At 45.0% G+C, this 25,716-nt stretch overlaps 12 protein-coding genes across 12 annotated transcripts; 5 read left to right on the plus strand and 7 right to left on the minus strand.

The window, feature by feature from the left end:
- Positions 1–396: 396 nt before the first annotated feature.
- On the minus strand, positions 397–1,098 carry L203_105910 (uncharacterized protein; the record flags this gene model as incomplete). The annotated part of the gene is made up of 1 exon (XM_066215271.1): positions 397–1,098. The coding sequence occupies one exon, from the start codon at positions 1,096–1,098 to the stop codon at positions 397–399; it is 702 nt and encodes a 233-aa protein (XP_066071368.1).
- A 1,916-nt stretch (positions 1,099–3,014) lies between these two features.
- On the minus strand, positions 3,015–4,006 carry L203_105911 (uncharacterized protein; the record flags this gene model as incomplete). The annotated part of the gene is made up of 3 exons (XM_066215272.1): positions 3,015–3,045; positions 3,096–3,897; positions 3,958–4,006. 3 exons carry the CDS (start codon positions 4,004–4,006, stop codon positions 3,015–3,017), a joined length of 882 nt encoding a protein of 293 aa, XP_066071369.1.
- A 57-nt stretch (positions 4,007–4,063) lies between these two features.
- Positions 4,064–4,481, plus strand: L203_105912 (uncharacterized protein; the record flags this gene model as incomplete). Its single annotated transcript, XM_066215273.1, has 4 exons — positions 4,064–4,072; positions 4,122–4,254; positions 4,330–4,356; positions 4,405–4,481. 4 exons carry the CDS (start codon positions 4,064–4,066, stop codon positions 4,479–4,481), a joined length of 246 nt encoding a protein of 81 aa, XP_066071370.1.
- A 1,623-nt stretch (positions 4,482–6,104) lies between these two features.
- On the plus strand, positions 6,105–6,838 carry L203_105913 (uncharacterized protein; the record flags this gene model as incomplete). Its single annotated transcript, XM_066215274.1, has 6 exons — positions 6,105–6,107; positions 6,431–6,473; positions 6,518–6,637; positions 6,693–6,710; positions 6,760–6,767; positions 6,821–6,838. The coding sequence occupies 6 exons, from the start codon at positions 6,105–6,107 to the stop codon at positions 6,836–6,838; spliced, it is 210 nt and encodes a 69-aa protein (XP_066071371.1).
- A 114-nt stretch (positions 6,839–6,952) lies between these two features.
- L203_105914 (uncharacterized protein) lies at positions 6,953–7,852 on the minus strand (the record flags this gene model as incomplete). The annotated part of the gene is made up of 2 exons (XM_066215275.1): positions 6,953–7,636; positions 7,709–7,852. The coding sequence occupies 2 exons, from the start codon at positions 7,850–7,852 to the stop codon at positions 6,953–6,955; spliced, it is 828 nt and encodes a 275-aa protein (XP_066071372.1).
- A 2,475-nt stretch (positions 7,853–10,327) lies between these two features.
- Positions 10,328–11,530, minus strand: L203_105915 (uncharacterized protein; the record flags this gene model as incomplete). The annotated part of the gene is made up of 4 exons (XM_066215276.1): positions 10,328–10,367; positions 10,448–10,650; positions 10,736–11,035; positions 11,093–11,530. The coding sequence occupies 4 exons, from the start codon at positions 11,528–11,530 to the stop codon at positions 10,328–10,330; spliced, it is 981 nt and encodes a 326-aa protein (XP_066071373.1).
- A 204-nt stretch (positions 11,531–11,734) lies between these two features.
- Positions 11,735–12,681, plus strand: L203_105916 (uncharacterized protein; the record flags this gene model as incomplete). The annotated part of the gene is made up of 3 exons (XM_066215277.1): positions 11,735–11,981; positions 12,035–12,309; positions 12,358–12,681. 3 exons carry the CDS (start codon positions 11,735–11,737, stop codon positions 12,679–12,681), a joined length of 846 nt encoding a protein of 281 aa, XP_066071374.1.
- Positions 12,682–13,118: 437 nt separating this feature from the next.
- L203_105917 (uncharacterized protein) lies at positions 13,119–15,078 on the minus strand (the record flags this gene model as incomplete). Its single annotated transcript, XM_066215278.1, has 10 exons — positions 13,119–13,137; positions 13,202–13,293; positions 13,354–13,462; positions 13,518–13,809; positions 13,861–13,953; positions 14,006–14,247; positions 14,332–14,481; positions 14,553–14,623; positions 14,758–14,951; positions 15,006–15,078. The coding sequence occupies 10 exons, from the start codon at positions 15,076–15,078 to the stop codon at positions 13,119–13,121; spliced, it is 1,335 nt and encodes a 444-aa protein (XP_066071375.1).
- A 1,620-nt stretch (positions 15,079–16,698) lies between these two features.
- L203_105918 (uncharacterized protein) lies at positions 16,699–17,199 on the minus strand (the record flags this gene model as incomplete). The annotated part of the gene is made up of 1 exon (XM_066215279.1): positions 16,699–17,199. The coding sequence occupies one exon, from the start codon at positions 17,197–17,199 to the stop codon at positions 16,699–16,701; it is 501 nt and encodes a 166-aa protein (XP_066071376.1).
- A 1,401-nt stretch (positions 17,200–18,600) lies between these two features.
- L203_105919 (40S ribosomal protein S0) lies at positions 18,601–19,636 on the minus strand (the record flags this gene model as incomplete). The annotated part of the gene is made up of 4 exons (XM_066215280.1): positions 18,601–18,677; positions 18,728–19,095; positions 19,148–19,442; positions 19,498–19,636. The coding sequence occupies 4 exons, from the start codon at positions 19,634–19,636 to the stop codon at positions 18,601–18,603; spliced, it is 879 nt and encodes a 292-aa protein (XP_066071377.1).
- Positions 19,637–20,874: 1,238 nt separating this feature from the next.
- Positions 20,875–23,030, plus strand: L203_105920 (uncharacterized protein; the record flags this gene model as incomplete). Its single annotated transcript, XM_066215281.1, has 5 exons — positions 20,875–21,124; positions 21,172–22,312; positions 22,365–22,454; positions 22,508–22,623; positions 22,708–23,030. The coding sequence occupies 5 exons, from the start codon at positions 20,875–20,877 to the stop codon at positions 23,028–23,030; spliced, it is 1,920 nt and encodes a 639-aa protein (XP_066071378.1).
- A 670-nt stretch (positions 23,031–23,700) lies between these two features.
- Positions 23,701–25,182, plus strand: L203_105921 (uncharacterized protein; the record flags this gene model as incomplete). The annotated part of the gene is made up of 10 exons (XM_066215282.1): positions 23,701–23,802; positions 23,861–23,925; positions 23,974–24,001; positions 24,052–24,290; positions 24,348–24,465; positions 24,522–24,593; positions 24,647–24,768; positions 24,828–24,984; positions 25,035–25,079; positions 25,138–25,182. 10 exons carry the CDS (start codon positions 23,701–23,703, stop codon positions 25,180–25,182), a joined length of 993 nt encoding a protein of 330 aa, XP_066071379.1.
- Positions 25,183–25,716: the final 534 nt, after the last annotated feature.

Consider the following 25,716-nt stretch of genomic DNA (forward strand, 5'->3'; position numbering starts at 1 on the left):
ACCTTCCTCTTCCCAACCATATCCCAAACACCTGCGGACGGTTTCACAACGAGTCGCTGTCATGAATATTACCAATAATTAATATCCACGCTCTGTACCAAAAGGTCACAATAATGCAATCTACGTTGCATTATTATTTATTGGCTATATTCCATGTCATAATTCCAAGGTTCTGACAGTCGCATCCCATCCATATCCAAAGCCGCCAAGTTACAATTAACCAGCGACACAACAATGTATAACAGAACGAAATGCTAAACGTGCCAAGATGAATCTCCAACATACTGTACAAGCATATGCGTACAACGCCCACGTTACGTAATGCATCGATACGTATCGTCCAGCTCAACTCCATTGTATATTCCCTCCAATAGCAATCACCATGGCTCAAGATTCTTAGTTTTGAGAACCAGCGGTATTAATGGAATTTCGGTAGCAGTCATAGTGCACCGGCTCTGCAAGACTAAACTGTTCCAGATGAGATGCGTATTCTTTCTGTCTATTCGCCAGTTGGCTACGCATTATTGCCTGCCTTGGAGCTACATAAACCGAGCCGAGGGTGAATTCCAGCTCATGCGCGTTCGACACTCTCTGACCATTATCCTCCCCGGAAGGGTTTTCGAGAGTGAATGCATGTTCTTCCATGATATTCCTATAGTGAGCTGTTTCTCTTTGGTCGATGGCGTCGCGTGCACGATTGACCAAATTATAGTCGTAGATGGATGGATTTGGTATAGACAAAAAAGTCCGAACCGCAGACAGATTGTTTTGAGCTTCTGCAAGGGTGGCAGGATCACCATCGAAGACTCCAAGAGGATTAAGAAATTCAATAAGTTGCAAGGTACGCTCTCGCTTGCTCTCGGCCAATTTGAGATACTCTTTCGCTTTTGTATCGTTTACCTCGCTACTTTCCTTCAGATGGTTTCCATAATCTGTTTTCAACTCCCCAGTCAATTCAATCCAGTCCTCCGTTGGCGCATTCATTGAACTGTGTTCCGTCACTGGCTGGTTGGTGCCGCCAACAGTGAAATATGTGGGTACATAGCCTTGGCTTGGAGTTGGATGTGCACCTGGGTTTGGGGATGGAGAGTTATTCATGGTTGTGGCTAAAGCGAGTGCCAGAGTCTACAAGGCGGGTTCTGGAACAAGGACTCTCGACAGCTGCTGGTTATATCCAACCCAAGAGACAAACTGCCAGCCACAGCACTCCGATGCAAACTCAAAAGAGGACGCGGTTGTTGAAACGCTCCCTTCATCACCGCCTTTGGATGCTATGTAACGAGCTTCCCCTACCGACGTTTTCCTGGCGACGTCTGGCGGCACTGCCCTGCCAAACCCACTGGCTCGTCGACGCTGCATACCCATACGGATGCTCTATCCTACTGTCAGGATGATGGGGAGAGAACGGACAGTAGAGCACAGGATATTGTGTGTGGCTTGGAGATGGTAAGTGGGATGGCTGCTGCAGAAGTGTTACAGTCTGTAACAGCGGAATATAAGCAATGCATAACTTGACGAAAGAGCATCGTCAACAATCCCTTTTGGGTTGATTGATGCATTGGTTAATACCGTAATAAGAAGCCTCAACGATATAATGACTCGCTGTTGATAGATCCCAGAGAATGAATCTGGACAGCTGTCTTTATCTACACCCGATACATACTCAAACACCCGTCGACACGTCCCAACGTCTCCTTGACCAAGCGCACGACTGATTGTCAAGCGTTCGGTTATTCTTGGGCTTGGTCTGGGAGTCCTTGGGACGAGTGGGTTATGTATGAATATGTATCTGAAATATACTCTGGCAGCTATCAAGCTTCATTCCTTGGGGAGCTATGAATCACAATCCCTTCCTTATATCTTCTTTGCTCAACGTCCTTCAGCCAGATTCTAGTTCAACCCACTCTACCATTCCTCTGCATACACAGTATCCTGTGCTCTTATATCCAAACCTTGTACATGATCCTGACATCTACACTGTCTCGTCGAAGATGTATATAAGGATAGATAACCCAGAGACACAACCCCAGAGAATGAATCTAGCTTTCTGTCTCTATATATCATAACCTAACTATCAAGTAGTATCTCGTCCCAAGGGCATCAGCACTGCAACCACCCGAGTGACCTAGTCCTGACAATAGGATAAAAGGAAGAGAGACTTGGGATAAATAAGAAAGATTTAGGATTGACGTATGATACTACTCTAGAGAAAAGATAAGTGAAATCTTTGTTCGTTTACTTCACTGCATTGCATAACTCCAATAATAAGATATAAGAACAAAATATATAATTGTTGTGTAAGTAGAGCAAAGGATTTCCTCAAGGTAATATTAGTGATAAGTGAGGAATGAAATAAAACAGCAGCAAACGCTTAGTCGTGTGAATAAATAAAGAATCCTATTTGTAGTTATAATTTATGGAAAAAGGTTACGAAAGTTCTCATTCAAGACACCGACAATGCTGTAATATCTTCTAACAACATGAGTTTCGTCGCCGCCATGATGAAGACCTCGCACAGCCTGTTCACATGCTCCTCTTTAACGGCTGCCACACCGGTACAAATGCGAATGGCGAACTTCCCGTCCACCACCGTGCTAGTGAGATAAAACTCGCCAGCCTGGCATAGGTTGTTGAATAGCTTTTTCGTTCGTTCGTTCACCTCATGCTCATCAGCGCCTTTGACACGGACGGTCACGAGTGCAAATTGTGCTGGAGTGAAGATTGTAAACAAGTCTTCTCTCTGCCATAGCAGTTGCTCGAGCTTCTCCGCCAGCGTAATGCCATTGAGAAGATGTTTTCGTAGCCCAGAAATGCCATAGCTGCGCATGACAAACCACAGCTTTAGCGAGCGAAACCGCCGGCCCAGAGAAATCTGCCAGTCTCGGTAGTCTGTCACGCATGCCTGGTCTGTAAACTTATTCTTCAAGTAGGGTGGGTTGACGCTTAATGACTCTGTTAGCTCTAAACGACTTTTATAAAAAGTCACAGAGCAGTCAAATGTAGTAAGCATCCATTTATGCGGTCCAAAATTGAAGGAGTGGAAGGCTGAAAATGGCTTCGCGAGGTGTTGATGTTGCTCGAGCAGTAGCGCCGACCCAGCGTAGGCAGCGTCTACGTGAACCCATATCTCAGGCTGCGGGTGTTGTGCGAGAGCATCTGCAATGCCTTGAAAGTCATCTACAGCGCATACATCCGTCGTACCGAGCGTGGCTGTGAGAAAGAAAGGTTGAAGGCCGCGTGCTTCGAGCTCTTCCATTTTATTTGCAAGCGCATCGCCTCGCATAGAATATCCATGCTCGGCCGCTGCTGGCACTGTTTCAAACTGTACGCCAATGATGTTGGCTGCTTTTTTAGTGCTCGAGTGGACGCCAGAGCTGCCTAGTGCGACCAGCCGGCATTGTAGGCGACGCTGCGCCTCGTCCTTTTGACTGCCTTCCGGCATGTGAGCCGTCATTTCTCCCAGTATTTTTTTTCTAGCCGCTACCATGGACAGCAGAATAGCTTCACTGGCAGACCCATGGATGACGCCTCCTCCCTGTGTGCTGCTGAAAAAGCATTGCGGCAGCCCTAGAGCTTGTGCCAACCAGTCCAGTACGATAGTCTCCAGCTCTGTCACGGCGGGGCTGCATACCCAGTTAAAGAATGCCCCAGTGAAGGCATTGGAGTACATTTCAGCGATGTCGGCTGGGTAGCTTCTTCCACACGGGAAGAAGGCCATGAATTTCGGGCTTGACCACTGAGTCAGTCCAGGCATTATTTTTTCTCGCACATCGGCCCGAATTTGGTCGAAGGAGTCCGGCTCCATCGGCGCCGTACCCGGAAGTAGCCCCTTCAAGTATCCTGGCTCAACCTTGGAGACCACATCTCGCAATGCAATGCCCTCTTCGTAGTCAGCAACTAGAGAGAAGCATCTTTGTCAGTGGACATAACGAACGCAGCTGCCGGGCTCCGACTCACTCTCGTCGACGACGGACTTGGCGATTTCTCGATACTGTGTCGCATTCATGATGCCAGTTGGATAACAAGTGCCCGTACAAGAAAATGGTTATATAATACGGTGTGTATGGTACTGGTAAGCACTTTAGGTATTATCTGCATGAGTGGCTGTTATTTTATATTAGTCGATACAACGTATCGTAAAAGCCTTGGTTACAAGCTTAGACCTACGAGACCCGATGTCTGTGTTTACGCGGCTACATCTTGCCGTCACTATGCTTCACCATATGTCTACTGCCGCTACCCTTACAGTCCATGGTAATTAGGCTACGCCCTGCACATTTGCCATCCCACACACCTGTCAGAAATAGGGCTAATCTTGGGCTTGGTCAGGAAGTCCTTGGGACGAATGGCTTATCTGTGAGTATCTAAAATAAATGAAGACAGCTATCAAGAATCATTCCCTAGGGAGCTATCAGCCACAATTCCTTATATCTCGGACATTTCTACATCCAGAAGCCAGGTTCCAGTTTAACTCACTATAATATTTCTGATCCATACACAGTATCCTGTCTTCTACTATTATTTCCTTGTCCATGATCCTGACAACTCCACTCATTATGGCATAGGGTCACAACATTGGTACGGCCGTCCCTGTGTGATTCTGTCCGTTCGTTTATTATTCCAGTAAATATATATATAGAAGTACTCGTAGAATGCTTAATCCTCGAAGAGGATCAAATGTTATACGTTATACAATAAGCCTTATCACTACATTCATATTAAATATCTAAACTACAATCGTCCGACTCTCACATGAATACCACCACCACTTACAGCTCCGCCTGTAAGATGTTCACATCGTCCCTGCTCAAGGATGCGTCCTGATCTCGCCTGAGCCCTTATAGTGGTGCATGCGTCCAACTATGAATAATTGCTAATCAGGGTGTGCCAAGGAATGGTAGATAACCGGAGATAGATGCCGGGTATATGAAAAATAGGCATGAGCCTGGCACGCACGCCTAATTATGTGGATCATAGTAACGCCCTTAAGATAACTGATCTTTTCTCATATATCATATGCTATCCATATAAACGGATTAAATCCGTAACAGTGGGTGCATTGTTTTTGGTGTATTTTGATAATGTACGCGAGATTATTAAGATAGGTAGACTTGGTAAGATACCAATCGTGGGCAGGATAGAAACGAACCAGACCCAATGAGCAAAAGAATCATACACTACGACGAGAGCAGGTACGAGCACGATGGCAAGGATCCAGAGAGACTCGAAAGTAACACATCCGCTGCCCACAACGAAGAGAGCTGTCTTTGTCTATTCCAGCTAGGCAGTTGTCGGCCAAGGAGTGAAGTGCAAAAACTGGACTCATAGTCTTGTCGACATACGCATACTGTTGGTGGCCATCCGAAGCTTGAAGATGCACGCTTGATTGAGATTGGATTGCCTAGATTCGGGTCGGGCAGATATGCTGCCGACAAGCTTTGGTGCTTTGGATTGAGAAGAGTACTTTGGGTCGAGTGGAAGGGTGACCTCTGGTTGAGAATCTAAGCGCAAGTCAGGTTGTTAATGCTGGTCTGCAATGCGGAGGTGAGATCCATGCTCTTAACGTGGAAGCGAAAAGATCCCACATGGGGAGCTTTATTCATGCCGAGCTCATCGCCATCTCCGCCTTGTAGTTGTTCTGATCAGTCAGTTCCGAGTTTGACAAGTTGACGGACAACATACAGGACGTATGACCAGGTATTGTCGCCTTCTTGACGAATAAAGTCGAGCGGGGATAGTGCTATACGTATTCCATGGTCAGAACAAATCACAAATGAGCTAATGTGTTGTCAAAGGCTTGTTGTAAGTGGGTGCATTTTCTTGTCCGGGGCAGTAGAGTTATAAGAGTCGAATGGCATTGTTGTGAGCTGAGTGATTGAAAGTGTTGATAGTGGAAAATGGTTATATCTCTCAATATGCTCACTCTGCTGATGTACGCGTTGATGACATGTTACGATAGGTGCAAAGATAGATAAAACTCTGCCATCGACATCAGGCGTTTCGGATAGCTGGTAGGACTGTTACAATGTTGTAATGGTTGTACAAAAGTTACACGACGGGGCTGGCCCTGCGGACTTGCATAGAATCTCCGCCAGTCCTTATCCATGGTGACTTGTGGCCGGAGAACGCCAATTTTCGTTAACAACTTTATCTCTTACTATCATCCAAAAATGCATCGACCACTGAAGCATGGCTATGTTGCTGCATAATAAGCTATCGGATACGGCAGAGTGCACGGCATGATGTGGATCGACAAGTGCATGATACGGCATGGAGATACAACACAAGGGCAGCTCACCCAAGATGAGGCCGGCTCGAGGAGTGTATTACTATGGCGCACAGCTACTAAACGGCAATCATCTGAGAGGATGTCCTGTTTGATAGACGAAGGATAGCCAATGATGCATGGATGAGAGCGTAACCCTGGCAGGGGAGAAAGCAGCGGCAAGGAAGCAGCGAGAGGGGTAACAACGGTGTGTGCCCACAAAAAGTGCAATAACTAATAGAGAACAAGTAGCGAACGGAAAATCAACAGCGAAAGCAACACTAGAGGGAGCGCCCACGCAAAGAATGGCAAGGAGTGATGACGAAGATAACAGCGACTATCATCAATACAACCAAAGATGTCGCGATGGAGGTTAGGAAGGAAGACAATATGAGAGCAAGAGCGAGTAGTATGCCGCTTACTCAAGACTCTCGGTGGACAAGTAGTAGGTGGGTGTGCGCGTGTGATACATCACTGGAGAGAATAGAGTAAAGATAGTACAGTATGTATATCTTGCAAAACGAAGTCAACAAGAGAAAGCTGACAAGTAGTTAGAAAGATGATAAGCAATAAGATAACTACGTAGATCAATTGAAAGCTAGTCAATCGAAGAGAGTGACCATCAGCAAGAGCTAGGTAGGAACTTTGATTACAAAGATTGACAATGACTCCCAAAGTCCGTACTCATCACGCCTTTTTTGCTTCAGTAACCACAGAGTCGCTGTCAGGATCAACACTCTTGACAGACAGAGTTGGCCCTCGAAAGCGACGAGGCGTTGATACTTTCGAGGGCGTAACCCAGCTACAAGCCGAATCCCAGGCACGGCCACAGAAGTTTCTTTCGGGCTTCTTGGGAAATAACAGTGATCGGAGATCGTCGTCGACTGTTGCTTCCGTTATCATGTTGGAATTATCCATTTTCTCTTCTTCCAATCCTGCCAGTTTGGATTGGGTCCACGCCTCAGTCCGCTTCTTATCCGCCTGGCGAAGCTTCAAGTATACTGTTTGCATTTGTTGGAGGAGTGTGGCGAGATTTTTTTCGAATTTTTCGTCTGCTGTGTAATCAAACATTGAGAAGGCACTTTTCTCCATATCAAGATAATGTTTATCAATGTATTTCTTATCTTTTCGTGTCGTCCGCGCAGTGTTGGTGTCGTATAAAGCACGCGCGAATGCTCCCAAGCCACTGTGGATTGATGTAACTTTGTCCTTGAATAAGGAATCTTTCTCATGTTCATTGACATATGCTTCTACTGATTTGAATGCCTTGTAGAGTTTACAAAATGCGTCAAGGGCACCTTCACGCAATTCTGCGGCCTCTTTTTTTGCATCTTTCAGCTTCTTTTTCGTGTGTAGATCAGTTTTCTTTATCTATTCCAACCAGTGTAGACTCAGTGTCATTAAGCCATCTCAAAAATGGTATTCTCTATGACCTGAACTAACTTGTGTTAGCAGTTTTCCCAGAAGATACCATGGCTCGGCAAGAGCAAAGTCGGATTGGACACGGTGTAGCTGGAAAATAGAGGTAATGGCAAACCAAATATGAGAGACTAGGATGAGACTTGCCGGGTGGGTTTGAAGAATCATCACGGAAAGCAGATGCCGTTTGCTAGTCCTAGCCGGATGGAAGAATGTACTGTGTTAAGGGCGACAGACGGACTAGACTGGCGCAAACTGTTTCGACTGCTTTCCTTTGAGGCTCGCTTGGTGAGTATATGCGATGAAAGGTGTCGGCATAGGTGCGATGCGAACCTTTACGGTAGCATGGGCTGTACTGGAGTCATTAAAACAAAGACGCATACATGTCATTTAGGACAGCGGGGAACCGGCCATTATGACTATGAGTAGCCAGCTTTCAGTCAGTGGCTTGCAGCTGCCATACACTCCATAAACGTCGAGAGAAATCTTCAGACAGAGTCAACAACCCAACCACCTTCTCTCCAAGAGCAGACCAGTTAATGCAGAGACACAACGTCGCTCACGACTGTGCATGGAAAGACCCATAAAGATAAGAGTAAATGCCACGTCAATTACCACTCAACCCACCGTGATCCTTCTGTATCTATCCGTTCATACCACGCTTTGGCGCGACTGACCAAATTCTACATCCCAGTCATTCCCAAGCCAACCTATGTCCACCTGAATCCCAAACTGATGCATCGCCGTTTAAAAATTCCAACACCGTTCACCCAACAGTGGTTCCAGGTAAAGTGACATTACGACTCGCTACCCTATCCATTGTATGCGCCTATACAATGCCTCTGGAAACTCCGCCAACAGACAAAAGAGCGAGCGGCAGATGAGTCTCAAAGGAAAACGGACAAGCTTGTGTTTGAACATGGGATCGCCCTATATAGCAGCTCGAATATTTGTTTGGATGGGGTCAAAGTGAAAAGCTGTCGCCAGCTGTCTGCAAAATTCAACATCCAAAAACGTTACCATAAGCCTCGCTACTTTTGAACATTAGTATTCCCATTGTAACCAGCAATTGGTCCTTGTTGAGCGATGAGTACCACCGACGGTGACTATGATGACGAAATTCTTCCCGGCGATTCTGATTATACACCACCAAGTGCCGATGAACAATTTGAAACATTTGGCACTAAACTCAGTACCTTGAAGTCGAAACCAGAGTTTGAGACAGATCAACGTCACAATATTCTCAAGCCCATTGAAACATCTTTAGCGGATTTGAAAAGTGCATACGGGACAGGTATAGAGGTGCCCGACAAATGCAACAGTCTTTGCAAGACTGTTACTGAGGGCTACATGCAAGCCATGAGTACCAACAACAAAGTCTTCCGCGATGGACTGCACGACTTGGGCTTAAGTGCAATTGATTTAAAAGTCTTTTTGAATCGTGTACCAAGGCCATCTCAAAGCGGAGCTGTAACCGACACACAGAGCACTGCAGTCCTATCTGGAGACGAACTGGATAGACCCCCTTCACCGCCACGGCGATCATACTGATAATACCAGTAAGGGTGGTAGACGCATTGGGAAAATTGGACATACTAGACCCATGAATATCGGTTTTGACATTGCGTGTTCCATCTCACTTGTATTTGTCTGCTCAAATGTGACTCTTGCTGAGCGAAACGTTAGGCTGGATGGGATAGAGGTGGATGAAGGTGTTGGTTCCAAGTTGGAGCTGGTTTCGATGCGACGGTTGGGAAAGTCAGTATGAGATGTGTTCCCATGTGTTGTTACGGCCTTGCACCTGTTGTCCTATTTGTGTTGTTTAGTGCAGGATCGCAATATCGGCGAGCTCCGCCTTTCGGTCTTTCTATGTTTTCTTATGGCTGGGTTCATTTTGTATCTTTTATTGGATTATTGTTTAGTACAGAGATACATAGGAAATAATTATGAAAGGTGAGATCCGCGAAGAGGATCAATTAGTATATGTTATACGATAGGCCTTACTACTTTCAGCACATTCATCGATGTCAAGTTGTCCAAGACTACCACTGTCGACTCTAACGTGAGTTTCACCACTACCTTGCAGCCACGCCTGTACGCCTACCACCCCAGTCATCCTGCTGCGGATCCAAGGCTTCCGGTGTCATGATCGTAACAGGTGTTGTACTCGCGTTTGATCCTTCAAAGAGAAGAAGATAAGAAGAATGTCTCTGACTTGAGACTATCGGTAGGAGAAGAGGTAAGTTATGAGTTTAATTATGGTTGCGACTTTTATGATGAATGCGAGGTGTCACGTTCGATACATCAATGGGGGACAGTTGGTAAACATCAGTGACTTATATATGATAGTATGGGGTCTGTACAGCGGTTGAACGAACTGAACAATCAGGTGCCATCAGTTGAAGCAGGCATCAGTTGTGCTGATAGGTAGATCAAGGATTCGTTGGTTATTATCCTAATGAAGGGCTCTGTGATATTCTTATTCATGACACTCAAGAGCCCTTAAAAGCTAGAGTCAAAAAGTCATCCGAATGTCAATGTGCATTCTTATGTGACAAAGTCATAGAATATGATTGTGTTCATGCGAGCCATAACAGGGTTGTATTCATTTCTACCAAGCAGTACGCCCTGTAGACAAGGTGTCTACCTGCGGTGTTTCCAGGCTTCTTGAATGCCTTGCTTCCTACAAAGCTGTTAGTGTCGCCAAGTATCAAATACGAGAACTTCAAAAACGCAATATGAAGTTACGACGAATTGACTTACCCCATTTCAGCTGTAGGTTGAGTGTTTCTGTCTGCTAGTCCGCCTTCTTTTGCTTGCTTCGTCAAGATGGGATGGGGAGGATCTACTGCAGTACTTGAAAAGGGAACCTTACTTGAAGGCTTGAGGTTTTCGGGTGCAGAGGGGGTAGCGTCAGGACCATACATTGACTCAAGGTGTTGAGGAAATGCGGTAGCAGCTACACTCTGAAACAGATGTAAGCTTTATTACAATAACATGTTGTAATAAGAGAGATAATTCGAGTGCGAAAAACAGAGAAAGCAAACGTACAGGCCCCACTACAGAAGGGTCATTTGGAGCCCTCATGTATTCCTTATGTTGTTTGAGACTTGACTGATGGCTGCTACTTAACTGTTCGTTCGCTTGTTTCCCCTTTCGGCTTGGCAGATGGGGAGTGGATGCAGCGTTCCCTTTCCCACTGTCTTCACTGGTGGGTGAGGAATGTTTTAGATGCTGGTTTTGATCGCCCGCGAGCTGAGTGTCAACAGGTTCCGATGAACCAGAAGGGTGAGCTTTGGGTATGGAGGAAGGTTGAAGTGTCCTGGCAGACGTATGGAAGTTTTTGTTCTCCTAGGTTATTGGTCCGATCAGTGTCACTGTGAGATATACAACGCAAAAATGACTCACGTTGCACAACTTTTTGAGAGAATTAAAGCCAGAAAAACGCTTCAATGCGTCTCCTTCCGGACTTTTGGATTCAGAAGCTTCCTCTTTTCCACCATACTCCACCCCTTGCGAGCTTGATGGCTGCCCTCCAACCTGGTCTTGGAAAGCTCCGGCTTGTCCCTTGTCAACATCAGTCTGACCCTTACTCGTCGACGTCTTTCTTTCTCCGGCTTCACCACCCTGTCGAGCAGCATCAAAAGGTTGAGATTCACCAGAGCCACTGGAAGAAGACTTTTCAGCTATACCAGAAGTAGCCGCAGAAGCTTGGGGGTCATCATTAAGCTTGTCAAGGGTGTGACCTTGAGTGGTAGATGGTCCTCTATTGAATCGGGTAGGGTAGGTGGTAATGAATCGTGGATTGAATCGCAAGATTGGACTGACTGTTTTGATTTTGTACATGGGTTATGTTGATATATAAAAGATTAGAGATGGAGGGATTGTGATATATAATTCCAATAGAACTTATTTGTGGAGTAGAATACGTCATAGTAATGGTGTAAGGTGGAGGCAAGACAGGTTCCCCCTTCAAATAAACACCATTTGACATTTGGTGGTTGATATTCTCTTGATTCAATTTCTTGTTTTGCATTCACATTAGCCACAATGTACAGGCATAACGGTACGCCTCCGCCTCCCTACTACCCACCCGCAGCCTCTTTGTCCCAGTCACGCCCAAAAGTGGCTTCTCTTTCCAGCCTGCCAGTCCACCTTGTGCATCGCATTCTCATCTTCACCTTGGACGAGAAAGCGACACCCAGTCGCTTTCAGTCCGATTCAGAGGAAGAACGGATCAGACGCATCTGGAATCTTTTCAGAGGCTTACGCGGTATCAGTCGCATCTTCTGGCTTGGTAAGCATTGTAACTGGAAAATATTCCAGATATCAGACAACTGAATTATCCAGTGGCAACATCAATTCTGAGAGAAATTTATTTGCCTCACTACTTGTCCCAAGTCCGTTCCGGTTACTCTTCGGACCCTTGCCCTTTTCCCTCAGTCTATATGGGTGATCTCTCCCTTCAGCTTCCAAACTTGGGCAATGTGTACAAAGAGCGACGTAGGGAGACCGCTGTACTTGACAAATTCATCGCGGTGCATGTTGGAGAGGAGCTGAGAAAAGTAGAATCGGTGTTGTCTGAAGGTACCGAATCTGAAAGGGATATATTCAATCGGCTTCAAGTCTGTCACTGACTTGAGAAGAAATATAACTGATAAAATTTTGTTTAGCCATCCAGTCGTATCGAGGATTTACTGGTGACTCTTCCTCCACATCTTATTATATGCTCTAATTCTTGGCCTACGCCCATTCCAAGACGATCTTTGCCTCTTTCTCACTGTCTTCTCTCAGTTCATCTTACTCCCACATGGTGCCAGCTATATATAAATGCTCGTCCTATATTACTCACCAGAGATCCAGGCGGCCGGGAACTTGTGATAGAAGTGCGAAGAGAGAGAACCTTAGAAAGTACAACTAGGAACCTGGAAAACGGTCTGAGTCGAATGGCGAAGAGAGAAATTGAATGGGGTGGACGATATAGTGGTCAAACCTGACAATGGGACCATCAGCACATGGGATTATGCCGATTCGAGAACATGAGAAACATGTTCTGAATTGCATAGCCGCCATATTTGGCTCTGATGTTGTGGACGGGCTCATGCGAATGGTTTCAAAATATTATGGTGTACATTTTAACCATCTAGGTTCAAAGCTCAAATAGCCTGGCCCATGTTCGTTCTGCCTACTCCTAGCAACAACGGCACTATGTTTTTAATGTGCAAATGTCAAAACTGCGGCTTGACCTCTGCTAGTGTTACTGCGTTTCCAACTAGTGCTTTTCCTGTGAGGATGAAACCTGTAATAAACATACGAATAGGTGACGGATGTTGACAATTGATTGACGATATACTTAGCCAGAGACGACCAAATGTATAGGTGCTGCACTGAGATAACCCATGACGCAATTTGGATTGAATTAGATGATACGCATCTACTGGAGAGGTTCTCGGCTGCGAAACGATAACGCATCAATCATAATTCGTGTAAACCGCGATATCATGAATTAACACATACCTTGATGATAGTTTATTGAGTGAGATATAAACGTCTGTTCCGTAACCATCCATGGAAATAAGTCTAAGATCACCCCCAAAGAATCGAGAATACTTTGTTGCTTCATAAGCATGACATAGTCTTGAAAGTTGCATTTGAATAAGCAAACTCACAAGTCTCGAAAGAGGAAGTCCATAACCAAATCCAGCCATTGGAGCTTTGAAATCAGACTCCTGAATCGCATTCTCCAGGCCCTCATCAGACATTGTTGTATAGAGATATCTGATGTGATGTCAACAATCAAGTTGTTGATTCGCACAGAACAGGATATACTCACGTCCATATGTGCGGTATGGCACTTCTTGGGATCCCACCACCTTCATCGCTAATTTTGATTGTAATATCCTCTCTTCCTTCCACGACAATTATCTTGATTGCTGGATACTCCCCATCGCACTCCACTCCAAATCTTTCCACTACCGCTCGTAATGAATTTTTGAGCAATTCAAAACAGATATGGGAGAGATGACCAGAAATGTAAGGGAACATGAGTTTTGGTGGACAAATCAGGTGAACTTTGGGAGCCTCGAAAAGACCGTAATGCTCTTCGCAAACATAACGAGCGTTATCTTTTGATGTCAGACAGCTTATCCAAGCAGACAAAATAACGAAGAGCTCACCCATAGCTTCTTGGCAGATTTCATGTACATTTGCCTTTGTACAGATGATTCCTACATAGTCAGGGTGAGGCGGTAATGTATTTAAAGCGATATCTGTGATGCGTGGATAAGCTTGTCGTCTTATGGCTATTTGACTTAAACTGACGTTGACCAATCAAGAACCTGATTCCAATCCTACTCATATAAAACCTATCCAAGAATTCCTGCACAGGTGTCCCTATGAAATTTGTCCTGTGTAACCGCTTCCATTCTAAAACCCCTTGAGCAACGGTGGTGACGGTCGGATCATGGCGACGTTTAATGTTTTGCAAAAGTGATGTGAATTGTTCATTGTAGGCATGTACCTCAGGTGGATAGATAAGTGAAGACGGTGGTGGGGAGAAATATCTAACAAGCGCCAGTCAGTTTTATCACTCTCTACCTGGCCTGTACAGAATCGATCTTCTGGAAGCTTAAGAGAAGATAACAAACCTCCGTTCGATAGGTATTCTGAGTCTTTTCCCTTGTCCCATTCCGCCTGTTCCTATATGTTTTTCTGAAACAAATCCAGAGCCTACCGGTCCTTCTCTCATGAGTGGATCGAGGGATGGATTGGGTATCGCCGAGGGAAACGAGCTTGTTCTACACCATGTCAATACCGAGTAAAATCAGAGCGCATACAGATAGAAGACTCAGTCAGAGAGAACACATACGAAGATGGGGGGATACGGAGAACCTCTTCTAGCTCTGGCTTGAGTTTTGGTTTTGGAAATGATATGAGTTCCTGTGAAGCCATGAGAATACCGTACACGTTGTCAACTACGCTTCACTGTCGCTCTTGACTTTCTCTCGCCTATGTCTGAGTGATATCCCTGACACATCCTTTCACCTGAGCACTGAATGACTTTAGACGCTTACCTCAAAACTCTCAGCATACCACTCCTTGACCTTATTTATGCACGTCATTTTGTTCAATCCATCGGGGAGTCCCTCTAATTCAACCACTCTGTGCGATAATCGTATTGGCAATTCTTCAGAAAGAAACTGGGAAGCCTTTAACAGCGTCCCTTGAGATGGATTTTGACCAAAAAGGATCATCTGTTGCAGTGACACTGTGAATGACTGAATCAGCACGAGAGCTCCATCCTATTCAACCAGCAACACACCTCCCGTCTGTGGGAACGAGGCGAAATGTTGTATCTTGTTCCATAATGCGGAAGAAATCTTGAACTTTGACATTTCGCCGAAAAGTCGAGAAAGTTGCAGCAAGCTCAGGCCAGCCCACTTGCTATATATTTTCCGTCCTTCAGTGTCACTGACGTTGCTTGTTTCAGAACCAAGTTCCCTCTAAAGTATGTTGTGAAGACGAAATAAAATCAAAATCAAACGTTTCAACTTTTGCAACTTGTCACAATGTCAATACTTTTTGCTGAGTCGAAAAGAAGCGGAGGCATTCCCGGATCTCTAGAAGCCGGCGGAATCAAATCTAGACAATGAGTGGAGGTGGAGGTGGTATTCCACTTTACCAGAGTACGTTTGCATTTCAAGATGTTTTTACAATTTGAATGGTAAAGATATCTGACAGTGAGTGTTTTGCATTCGTTGTGACTGTTGGAGACTTGGTCTATCGTATCGAGCAAGTTCCTATTCTCCATTTGCCTGTCAAGGTTGACTTTTTCACTACCGGATGTCAAACTTACAGAGAGACCTGGTCTATCCATTGCGATAGCAATCTCTACACCATTTGCCATACGATATTTGGATCAATCTTATAGGCTACTTCCGCCAATGGCCAGTTATCGCGACGGCTCTCTATTTCCTACAGCATATACAACTTGCCATACGGTTGTCCATAAACAGCAAGCGATGGTGAAAAAGACGGTGCATCTGCAGTTTGGCGTCTTCAGCAGCACAACCATACTCTACAACAAAAGGCATGGTCAATACAAGCAACCATGTACTGAATCATACCGACCTCTAACAATGTTTCAGTATCAAATCATTTCCACAAAGACAGTCACTCGCTGTCCTACAATCGTTTCGTTTTCACTATCCATCAAGCAACCTCACTGGCAAACCCCTTTTCACCTTCTTTACGTTTGGCCTTCTACCTCTGTCTTCAACTCCAAGCCCTTGTAAACGGCAAGACGTGATTCAAAAAAGCATCGAGCCGTTTGCTGACACAACAGACGTGGTATCCACGACACCAACCTTTTCCCCTACGAGACATCCACCACTCTCAAACAGTACCAACTGATTCTTCTGGACAGAGTGGAGACAGGCCGCCTCGTCTTGGTAATGCGTAGTGCCGTAAGGAGTCTTTTCTACAGCGTAACGACTTTTTGCGAGAGTCTTTGTGTACCAACCTTGATAACCAATCCAGCAATCCAGCAATCCAGCAATCGTACCAGAAAGGGTCTGCTTGACTTTCAACAGGGCCCACATACAACACACAGTAAGATGACTGTGCATGCAAACATGTACAAGTGGGATGGGATGTAAAAGCAAGATTCCATAGACACACTCTTTCCAATCCAGTTGGCCATACACACTGCACCACCAAAGCGATGCTGAGAATGTTTACCGTTTACACTAGATTGCACAAGAGAATGAACAGAGTTATGACATCTCCGAGACTGAACGACGAGCTGGCTGATTAGGCGACAAGTTACTGTCATGAATAATAGCAATGATTAAAATGCACGCTGTGTACGAAAAGGTCACAATAATGCAATCCGAGTTGCATGACTATTTATTGCCTATATTCCATGCAATCATTCCAACGTTATGACAGTTACCTGCATGCCAGCCTCTCTTCACTTTCGCCGACTGCCACTCTCGCAACTTCTAGATTATATCTCACCGTGTTGATGAATATGCTGTGGATCTGTATCTGGCGGGAGTTATGTCCGATGCTCTCGACGCCCTTGACGCCGACGGTTGCTGCATCTGCATCATGGCCAAGACACCTTTTAATTCAGTTGCAACTCCCTTACAATCAGTGAGGCCAGCCCGCCATTTTGATTTGTCATGGATGGTACTTTTTTCTCGAGTCAAGTCAAGGTCGTTTAGGATAGTTCCAAGTTGATTGTATGTTGTTTCTGCACCCTCAGTTTTCAGTTTGTTTCTTAGTGCAGATGTTATCTTCTCGAACTTGCTGAAGTCATTAACTGGATTACCTGTTGCAAACTTCAAATAATAATTACTGAATTTTGAAATGAGGGTTTCAATAAGTGTGCCTGCGCGATTCCTATGATTTCCATCTGTTGTACTGCGATCCTGTGTTTCGTCATCCCAAGAATCCTTCATGCCTTTCAATGGGTCTCCTGGGCGGCTTGGAGCCTTATAGCCTGGAGGCATTGGAAATTTAAATGTTTTATCTCTTGTTACACCATCAGAATCGTTATAACAATCGAGTATATAATCGGGGTCAACGGAGAGGGCATCCAAGTCATCTAAAGTGGATTCCATGGCTTGATAAAATGTAGATGGCTGGTAGAAATCAAATCAGAGACAAGTAATGAGGACCGTGGCGGCGTGTCTGGAGGGGCTGGTTTGGACCGCAAGCAGCCACCACCGTCCACTTTAAATCCAACACCAGCAAGCGCTGAAGCCGTTCAAAGACAGATTTCTCCGACCGTCTCCTTCCAGAATGGCTGGCAGCTTTCTTTTCACGGCGTGAGCGGACTTATTCAGGCGCACTCCCGACAGCGGTAGAATGGAGGTCGCCAGCTGTCTCGCCTTCCCTCCCATCATTTTCGAATGGTTGATACGCTATGCAGTCTTGCAGAGAACAAGAATCGGAGAATGCGACTGTCAAAAGTGTCAACTCAGTCGTCGTTGGCAGAAAACGCCGAGTGCTGCTGGAGTTTGGCGCGTGTGGCAGAGCAATTGCCAGCTACACCCTGCGTTTTACGACCTGCCATGTCCATGATAGGTGTTTAGTACTTTTAAATAGCGGGTAGCAGCGGCGACCTCCGCTTTCTGTGTAGCATGTTGGAGGTTTGGTTCTATGGGTTATATTATTCAGCCCGACATACAGGCGTTCGCTGAGCAGTAGCAGAGGGTATGTCAAGAGGAATGTGATAGTGTATCTATTCTTTAGACGGTTGTTTCAATGTATCAACCCGTGCTGCATCTGCGGTTCACAACATATCAGTGGGTTTGTTAGACATACATTATAGCACAAGCGCAGTGTGGCACCTTGTGCTTTGAAACATACTAGATTTGGCATGTTTTTGTAAAGGCTATAGCCAATTTTGTGCATGCTTCAGTTGTGAGAAAGGAGAGTGAAATAGAGTGCTTGTCGCCTTTTGAAATATGTCGTTGACAAAAGAAGGAATGCTGGCTTTAAACGACGCAGGATCTGATGGGTATGGGCCGGTAGATTTTGCTTTGCTGGTGATGTAACCACTTGCGTATGGAAGAATCAGCTACGACCATGTCGCCGACATTTTCATGACGAGCTTGACCGCCCATCATGACAGATGGGTTCTGCTGATCTCTTGGTCTGAAATCAACGCATAAACCAAGTAGCGACAACGACCATTTGCAAATTCAGATACATATCCATCTAGAAACCCAAAAGAAAGCAGTCCTCCCTTCAGATCCTTCAACTTCCAAGTATCCCTACCCCCTACACGCCAAAACAACTTTTGAGAGATGCAAAGGTCTGCACCAATAGCCGCGACTACAGAGAACAACTGAACTAGAATAGTCCAGGCATTTCACAACCGAGCAGCTACCAAGGAGTGAAGAGGTTTACCAGGGAGCTTGAGCTTCCGCGGCAGGCTCAGCAGCCCAGTCGTTACCAGCAGGCTCAGCGGACCAGTCAAGGGCTGAAAACGATAGTCAGCGATGGCTCGCACATTGAAATGACTCGACACACCAGCATCAGTAGGCTGAGCAGCAAGGACAGCCTCGGCAGCATTTTCAGCATTCCACTCTTGACCAACAGCGGCAGCAGCGCTAGTAGCTACGGCGTCGGCATCGGCGCCCTCGGCAGTGGCAGCAGCAGCAGCCTTCTCAGCAGCCTCACGCTCAATCTCCTCAGGGTCGCGGTAAAAGAACAAGTCAGGGAGAACATCCCAACCAGAAGGACCGGTAGGGCCTCGAGGAACGGAGCCTCGGAGACGAAGAACTTCTCGGCAAAGGAGATACCAGAGAAGACCAATAGAGTGACGCGACTTGTTGTTGGAGGGAATAGCCACATCAACAAACTTGAGGGATGCGTCAGTGTCACAGAAAGCAATGACACTAGCTTCTCGTCAGACAATACACACCACTCGGGACAAGAATGAAAACATACGGGATGTTAACGTAGGCGGCTTCTCGGATAGCCTGGTGGTCAACTCTGGGGTCAGTGACAATAATCACTCGGGGCTCCTTGAAGGATCGGGTGATGTAGTTGGTGAAGGAACCAGGAGTGAATCGACCAGCAATAGCCTGGCCACCGGTAAAAGATGCGTACTTTAGGACTGCTCGATGGCCGTAAGGACGGGCAGAGATAACACAGACGTCGTTGGGGTTGTCGATGGTGGCAAGGATTCGAGCAGCAAAGACGAGCTTTTCCCAGGTCTTGCCAATGTTGAGAACGTGGATACCTTTTACGTAGCGCGTCAACTTCATAACTCATGATTTCCACGAGACAACACCCACCATCAGCACGCCTCTTCCAAACGTACGGCTCCATAGTCTTGTCACAGTTCTTAGTACCAAGGTGCACCTGAGCCGCAAGGAGCATTTGTATGTCATCCTCAGTGGCCTGGAGGGCCTTGGGAAGTTTGTCGGCAGACATTTTGATAGTGGTCGTTTTTTAGCGTTTTGGGGGCTTGCAAACTTGAATAAAAATCCTCAACGAGAGCTCTCAGTCTACTGCAGAGTAAGCACACGGAAGCATGTGGAAACTAGACACAACCCACCAAGGAAAAATGTTTCACCGCAAGTCAAATGAAACTTATTTATTCAAGACTTTGCATCAACCGTAAAAGATTTTATCATTTCTTGTCGGCGTTATGGTTTCACATGATTATGTAATATCTCGGCGATAAGAGCGCCACGGCTCGAGTTCCGTCGCTGGATGGATCTCATGTTTTTTTAAAATTCCCAAAAAGGAAATATGAGTGGCTTTGGGGGGTAATGCATTGTGATTACGTAACAAACATAAATCGGCCTTCGCCACCGTTGTTGTTACTGTGACTTTCAGCGTGTAGAGGTATGCACTATACCCATGATCTGGATGTATATATTATGATGATAATACATCCACAGTATAATGGCATTGTTATGGAAGCGCGGCGGCGACTTCCATCTGTCTGTACAGCTACGTTGTAGGTCTGGTCGTGGCCAGTGAACATTAGGGTGTTTTAATTCTAGACACGAGTTGAACACTTTCCAATTCGTGATATTGAAACTCCTCCCAGCATGATTACGTAATGCGTAGTGGATGTCACTTTTACCTCTTACTATTTCGTGTATCTGAATGTTTACGTCTATACCATGTCTCACTAACAAGGAAGTTAGAGCTATATCCTTCCGTAAATTGTGCTAGCGGTGTCCCAGCTACACAAGTCTCTTGACATTAGATATATACATTGGGGTTTCAGCGCAGGGAGATGGCTAGAAGAAGGGCCATGTTGGGTAAGACCCTGTGAATCGCCGAATGAGCCGACCTGCAAGTTCGACATATTCATGGATGAGATCGACGGTTGCATGTCGAAGAGCGTTGGATTTGAAGCTTCATCTTCCGTATATGGTGAATTGAACAAGGCAGTTCAAGTTGTATATGCAAAATACGTTGCTCAACTCCGGTCGAATTGAACACAGCTAGAATTGCTTCCGTGATTACGTACAATTCTTAGTTCGTGAAATTGAAACACCCAGATGATAAAAAAGGAATTCTTAAATTTGCCATTCATCACAACACAAGCATGCAATGAAAAAAGATCAAAAAGGTCTTACAATTCCACCCCGACCACTCCATACAAGCCTTTCACAGTAACATCATTTCACAGTTCTTTCAGTACTCATCAACCGATGCAACAACAATGTCAAGAAAGCTTGCCACTAACTCAAGCTCTTCAGCTTAGTGAAGCAGTTGGTGCAACTTTCTTCGATGTACCAAACATTGCGCAAATCTCAGCCTCTTCAGATCTCTTATCGAAACACCAAGAAGTTCTCCACGAAGAGTGGCGAGTTGCTCAAACTCGGAGAGTTTACGAATGTGCTCGTCTTTGTAGCCAATGGCCGCAAAGTGGATATAATCTGATGAAGCACGGTCCTCGAGGTGAATGAGGCTTTATTGAACGAGAGCGAAGCTGACTGAAAGTTCAGGTGCCGCGATTTACTACCAGCCACAAAGCTTCTGTAATCCTCATCATGTTGCTAATGTAATGAATCGCCAGGCTGAATTGGAGCGATACCTTTGTACCACTTCGGGGACCTTTTTCTCTTGCCGACGCCCTTCTCTTTCTCGCGTACAACACCGTTCTCAATCCAGGTCGTCAGACGACGATGAAGACGGAACTGAGACCGAGCACTCTCTGTCAAGTGAAAAAGGAAATTCGCCGATGAGTTCAATAATACTTGATCCCTCTCCAGAAGAAGAAAAGACAGCTAGGGACTTGAGGGAGGCCATGGCTAGCAGCCTTATCGCTGTAGAAAGCGGAGAATCGCCTAAAATTTTGAAAAGTCTTGATGAACTTGCCAACGGGATGGCACTCGTCGAAAAAAATAGTGAAGACTTTTTGGATGGCGACCAGGTGGATCTTGATGGAAATCATATCCATAGTAGACAAGAAGGTAGAGCTCAATGTTGTGGAGCGAAGAGACAGTGTGTGCTTCAGGGATATGATGAAGAAAAAAGGAGAAAGGTCGATGAAACCATGGTTGTAGAGGAGATTGAACTTGGGGTCAGTATGCCTACCACTTCTTTGACTACTTCTATCCCGAATTTCAAACCGCCAACTCGTGGCAGAAAGTACAAAATGTCATCGTCTGTTCCTGATATGACAGAAGCGGACGCAGTCGTTCCCGTACCTGCTGCCATTTTTGGAATGATGGTCAAGACCTCCGAGTCTCACCCTATTATCATCTCACCTTTTTTTCCAGTGGAACTTTTGCCCATTCTTTCCCAGCATCTTGTGATGCCGCAATCAACTAAATCTTTCAGCAAGAAACCTCTTCTTCTCGATTCACGCATTGATGTTCCTTCCTTACTGCTCTCTTTTGCCCCTCCTCAATCTCCTCAACCATCTGTCATTCCTTCTCCTATTCAACCAGCATTTTGTACAGCCCAATTTGCGGAACAACGTACTGTACGACAGATCCCTTCAATTGGTAATCTGTTATTGAGCAGCTGTCCTGGGAAAAGGCTGAGGTTGGATGGACCTAGTAAGAGGCGAGGGCCTGTCTGTCGTGATTTGATTAAAGATCTGAAGCGGATTAAAAATGAAGGCGTAGGTTGTGTGGTTTGGTGAGGATTTTTTGCCTTTTATCAAGACCAGTTGTGCTGAGAGAACATGCAGTTGCCTCGATAATGAAGAATTAGCGTTGCTCGGTGTACCCTGGGATAATTATAGAGACGTTGCTGCTGAGATTGGACTGGATGTTATTAGGTAAGGAATTTTACATCTTGAACGAAGTAGATTTGTGCAAATGCTTGTCGTAGGTTGCCAATGCCAGATGGCTTTACGCCTGTATCAATTGAGCTGTTTGACGCTCAAGTCACTCTAATTGTTACCAGATATAGCTTGCAAGGTGTCAATGTTCTGGTGCATTGCCGAGGTCAGTCGTATTTCCTGTTAGCCATTGAATTCTTGTTGCATTTGATGTCTTCCTTCTTCAGATTGATGCTGACATTGAGACAAGGCGGTGTCGGACGTGCTGGAATTACAGCTTGCGCATGGGCCATAAAAATGGGCTTTGTTCAGCCTCATCCATCATTGGCTATTGTTGAAGAAGCGTCCCGTCGTCGCTCCTCGACTTTCAACAATTCTTCATCTTCAATTTCTTCTGCGACATCTGCTCCACCAGCCGAACTTGAGCATCAAATCGTTATGAGTATTGTTGAACGAGTCATTGCCATGATCCGATGCCGAAGGGGCCTCAAAGCTATTGAAAGTTACGAACAGGTTCAATTTCTAGCACGATATGTTGCATCACTGAGGGAGAATGCGCGAAAGGCAAACTGAATGTTAAGAAAAAAGATTTGGAGAAAACCTAGTTTTGCCCGCTTTCAAACTTGTCAAACTTCATTAACAAGGAACATGGTGTTCCAAAAAGAATTATCATCGCGCATCGTCAAATATCGCATTTTTAACACCCAATCACCGTATCTATTTCGGCACTACACCTATCATGCAATCTTCAAAAACATGATATACGACCTTTGGATGAATGGTGCCTCTTGGCTCAAGTATGGTTGTCTTCCTCTCATTCCTTTTCTTGTCTTATCTGACCTATGTCTTGCTTAATCGGCTTTTGTATATCACCTTGTGTGTTATTTTTGGGGAGTTATTCATGTTGGAAAAAACGGTAAGATAATTGTTAGCAAATGGGGGGATATGAACAAAGGTGATTTAGGTGACAAGAGCAAAAGTTACTCAGCTCTTGAGTTCATTTAAAACATAAAGATAAACTCTATGCATAGTGTAGCATCCAATCATGATAATGTCTTGAGTCAATACTGGTCTATCCAAATTTTCTATTTTCCCTCGTTTAACAGACAAAGTGACAAGTTTCGATATTTTGACGTCATTACTTTTGCAGCACTGTTGTCACGATTTTCTCGAAAACTGTATTCGTCTTTCTTCTTTCCATGTTTACGTATCAAGCAAAATCTTTATCAAAATTAAGGACAAAATGTTGAGGCCATTGCGAAGGATTGGCCTACTTACACTTGCATCTGTTGCAATAGCTTTTGCAGCAGAAATTGAGGACTCTTTGGTGGACGTTATAGAAAGAGTAAGTTTATGCAGTTGGTGACAAACGAGGAAGGGGTAATATTAACATGGGTTTGCAGACGATACCCTTACGAACGCACTCACTAGTTGCACCCTATGTAGATACTGACCTTCAGAATAGGTGGTAAGCATTGTAACGCATTTGTTTTCACGTAAGCTCATAATATCATAGGTGGGACTTTGGAGGAGATACTATCATTGTACGATTCATTATTCCTTGAGCTTATATCAGCACTTACTTCCGCTACAGAACACCAACAAACATATTCGCCTGACGCAGGATAAGCCTTCACAAAAAGGCTGGCTTTGGGCTCGAATGCCATTGAGCATTTCCAACTGGCAAATTGAGGTTGAGTTCAAAGTTGATGGCAACGCACATAGCATATTTGGAGATGGATTTGCGATGTGGCTCACAAGCGACAGAGCGAAACAAGGGCCTGTTTTTGGGAGCGCCGATTACTTTGATGGGCTTGGAGTTTTCTTTGATACGTGCGTGCAAATTGGCTGTCATTTTTGGCATACTCTGATTTTTGGTGCGATTGACAGATACGCTAATTCCAAGCATGGCTACACTTTTCCTCGCGTTAGTGTAATGCGGGGGGATGGAAGAACATCGTATAACCATGACAACGATAACGAAGAGGGGGAAATTGCTGGTTGTTCCGTGTGTTGTTCGAGTATTTTCCATAAGCTCAATGATTTATGGTTTGATTACAACAGGAAAACTTTAGACGAAGAGGAGATGTCCCCACAAAGGCCCGATTAACCTACATTAAGGGCAAGGTACTGCAGGTGAGTGCCGCCTGAGGATGTCGATGGCATAACTGATTTGTGAGCATCTGTAGCTCAAACTGCAAACGAAGAACGTTGATGAATGGAAAATTTGCTTCCAAACCAATGTTGAAATCCCTGAAGGCTCCTATATCGGTTTTAGTGCTGTCACAGGTGATGTTTCCGATAATCATGAGTTAGATCTTCACCTTCTCTGTAGCTTTCATCTGCATCGAAACTGACAAGATGATGTAGCATAATCTCAGTGAATACGGCGTCTGTAACTGTTCACCCCAAACATCGTATCAACCAAGTTCCTGTCAGCGCAGGAACCACAGACAAAAGCGGTAAGGATAGAAGGTTATCTAAACGGAGTGGATCAAGTAGCGGGTGGTTCACGTTCGTTCTCAAGGCGAGTCACCCCTTCAAATTGACCTCTCTCTAGCTCTAACAATTAAATAGGCCATCGGAGTTGTTGCATTCATTGCTTTCGCTGTTGCCGCTTATGTGAGCCGAAGACGCACTTTTTTGTTTCAAACATAGGCTGATAAAAAAAATTCTGCAGAGAACGTATGATGCTCAACAGAAATCGAAACGTCATCACTGGTAATCTGAAGTGGTACGAATGTCAATGACATATAGCAATGTAAAATATGAGATCGCCGATGCATGATCATGACAATCGATCTGAATAATGTTGCTCACTCATTTATCATGGTTTAGATGAATTAGCGTCTGCCTTAAGAACCTATTAGGACCATTCACCGGCTCTCAACACCTTGATTTAAACCATTTGTGACTACATGTCTTTTTGGAACGGTTTGTGTACAGCATTTCCGACACAGCTTCGTAAGTTGAGCCATTACGATATCTTGATATATGAACCTTCCCTGCTGAAATGGAAATATGGATAAGTTATGGAATTCCTAGGTATGTTCAGATATGTCTTGCTTGCAGCTCTACTCATTTTCATTCCATGATGATTCTCTTTGACATGGAGAAAACAATCTCATATTTTATTGTCAGGTTTGTGGAAGATGGGTTGAGATGGAACACTATGGCCAATCAAGTCAAAGTTGATGAAGTCGAGGCTGGTATCAGATCGGTATGTCAAGTTGATAACTTCCAGAATGTTCTTATCACT

This window comes from Cryptococcus depauperatus, chromosome 8, assembly GCF_001720195.1.
Source record: "Cryptococcus depauperatus CBS 7841 chromosome 8, complete sequence".
Taxonomy (NCBI): domain Eukaryota; kingdom Fungi; phylum Basidiomycota; class Tremellomycetes; order Tremellales; family Cryptococcaceae; genus Cryptococcus; species Cryptococcus depauperatus.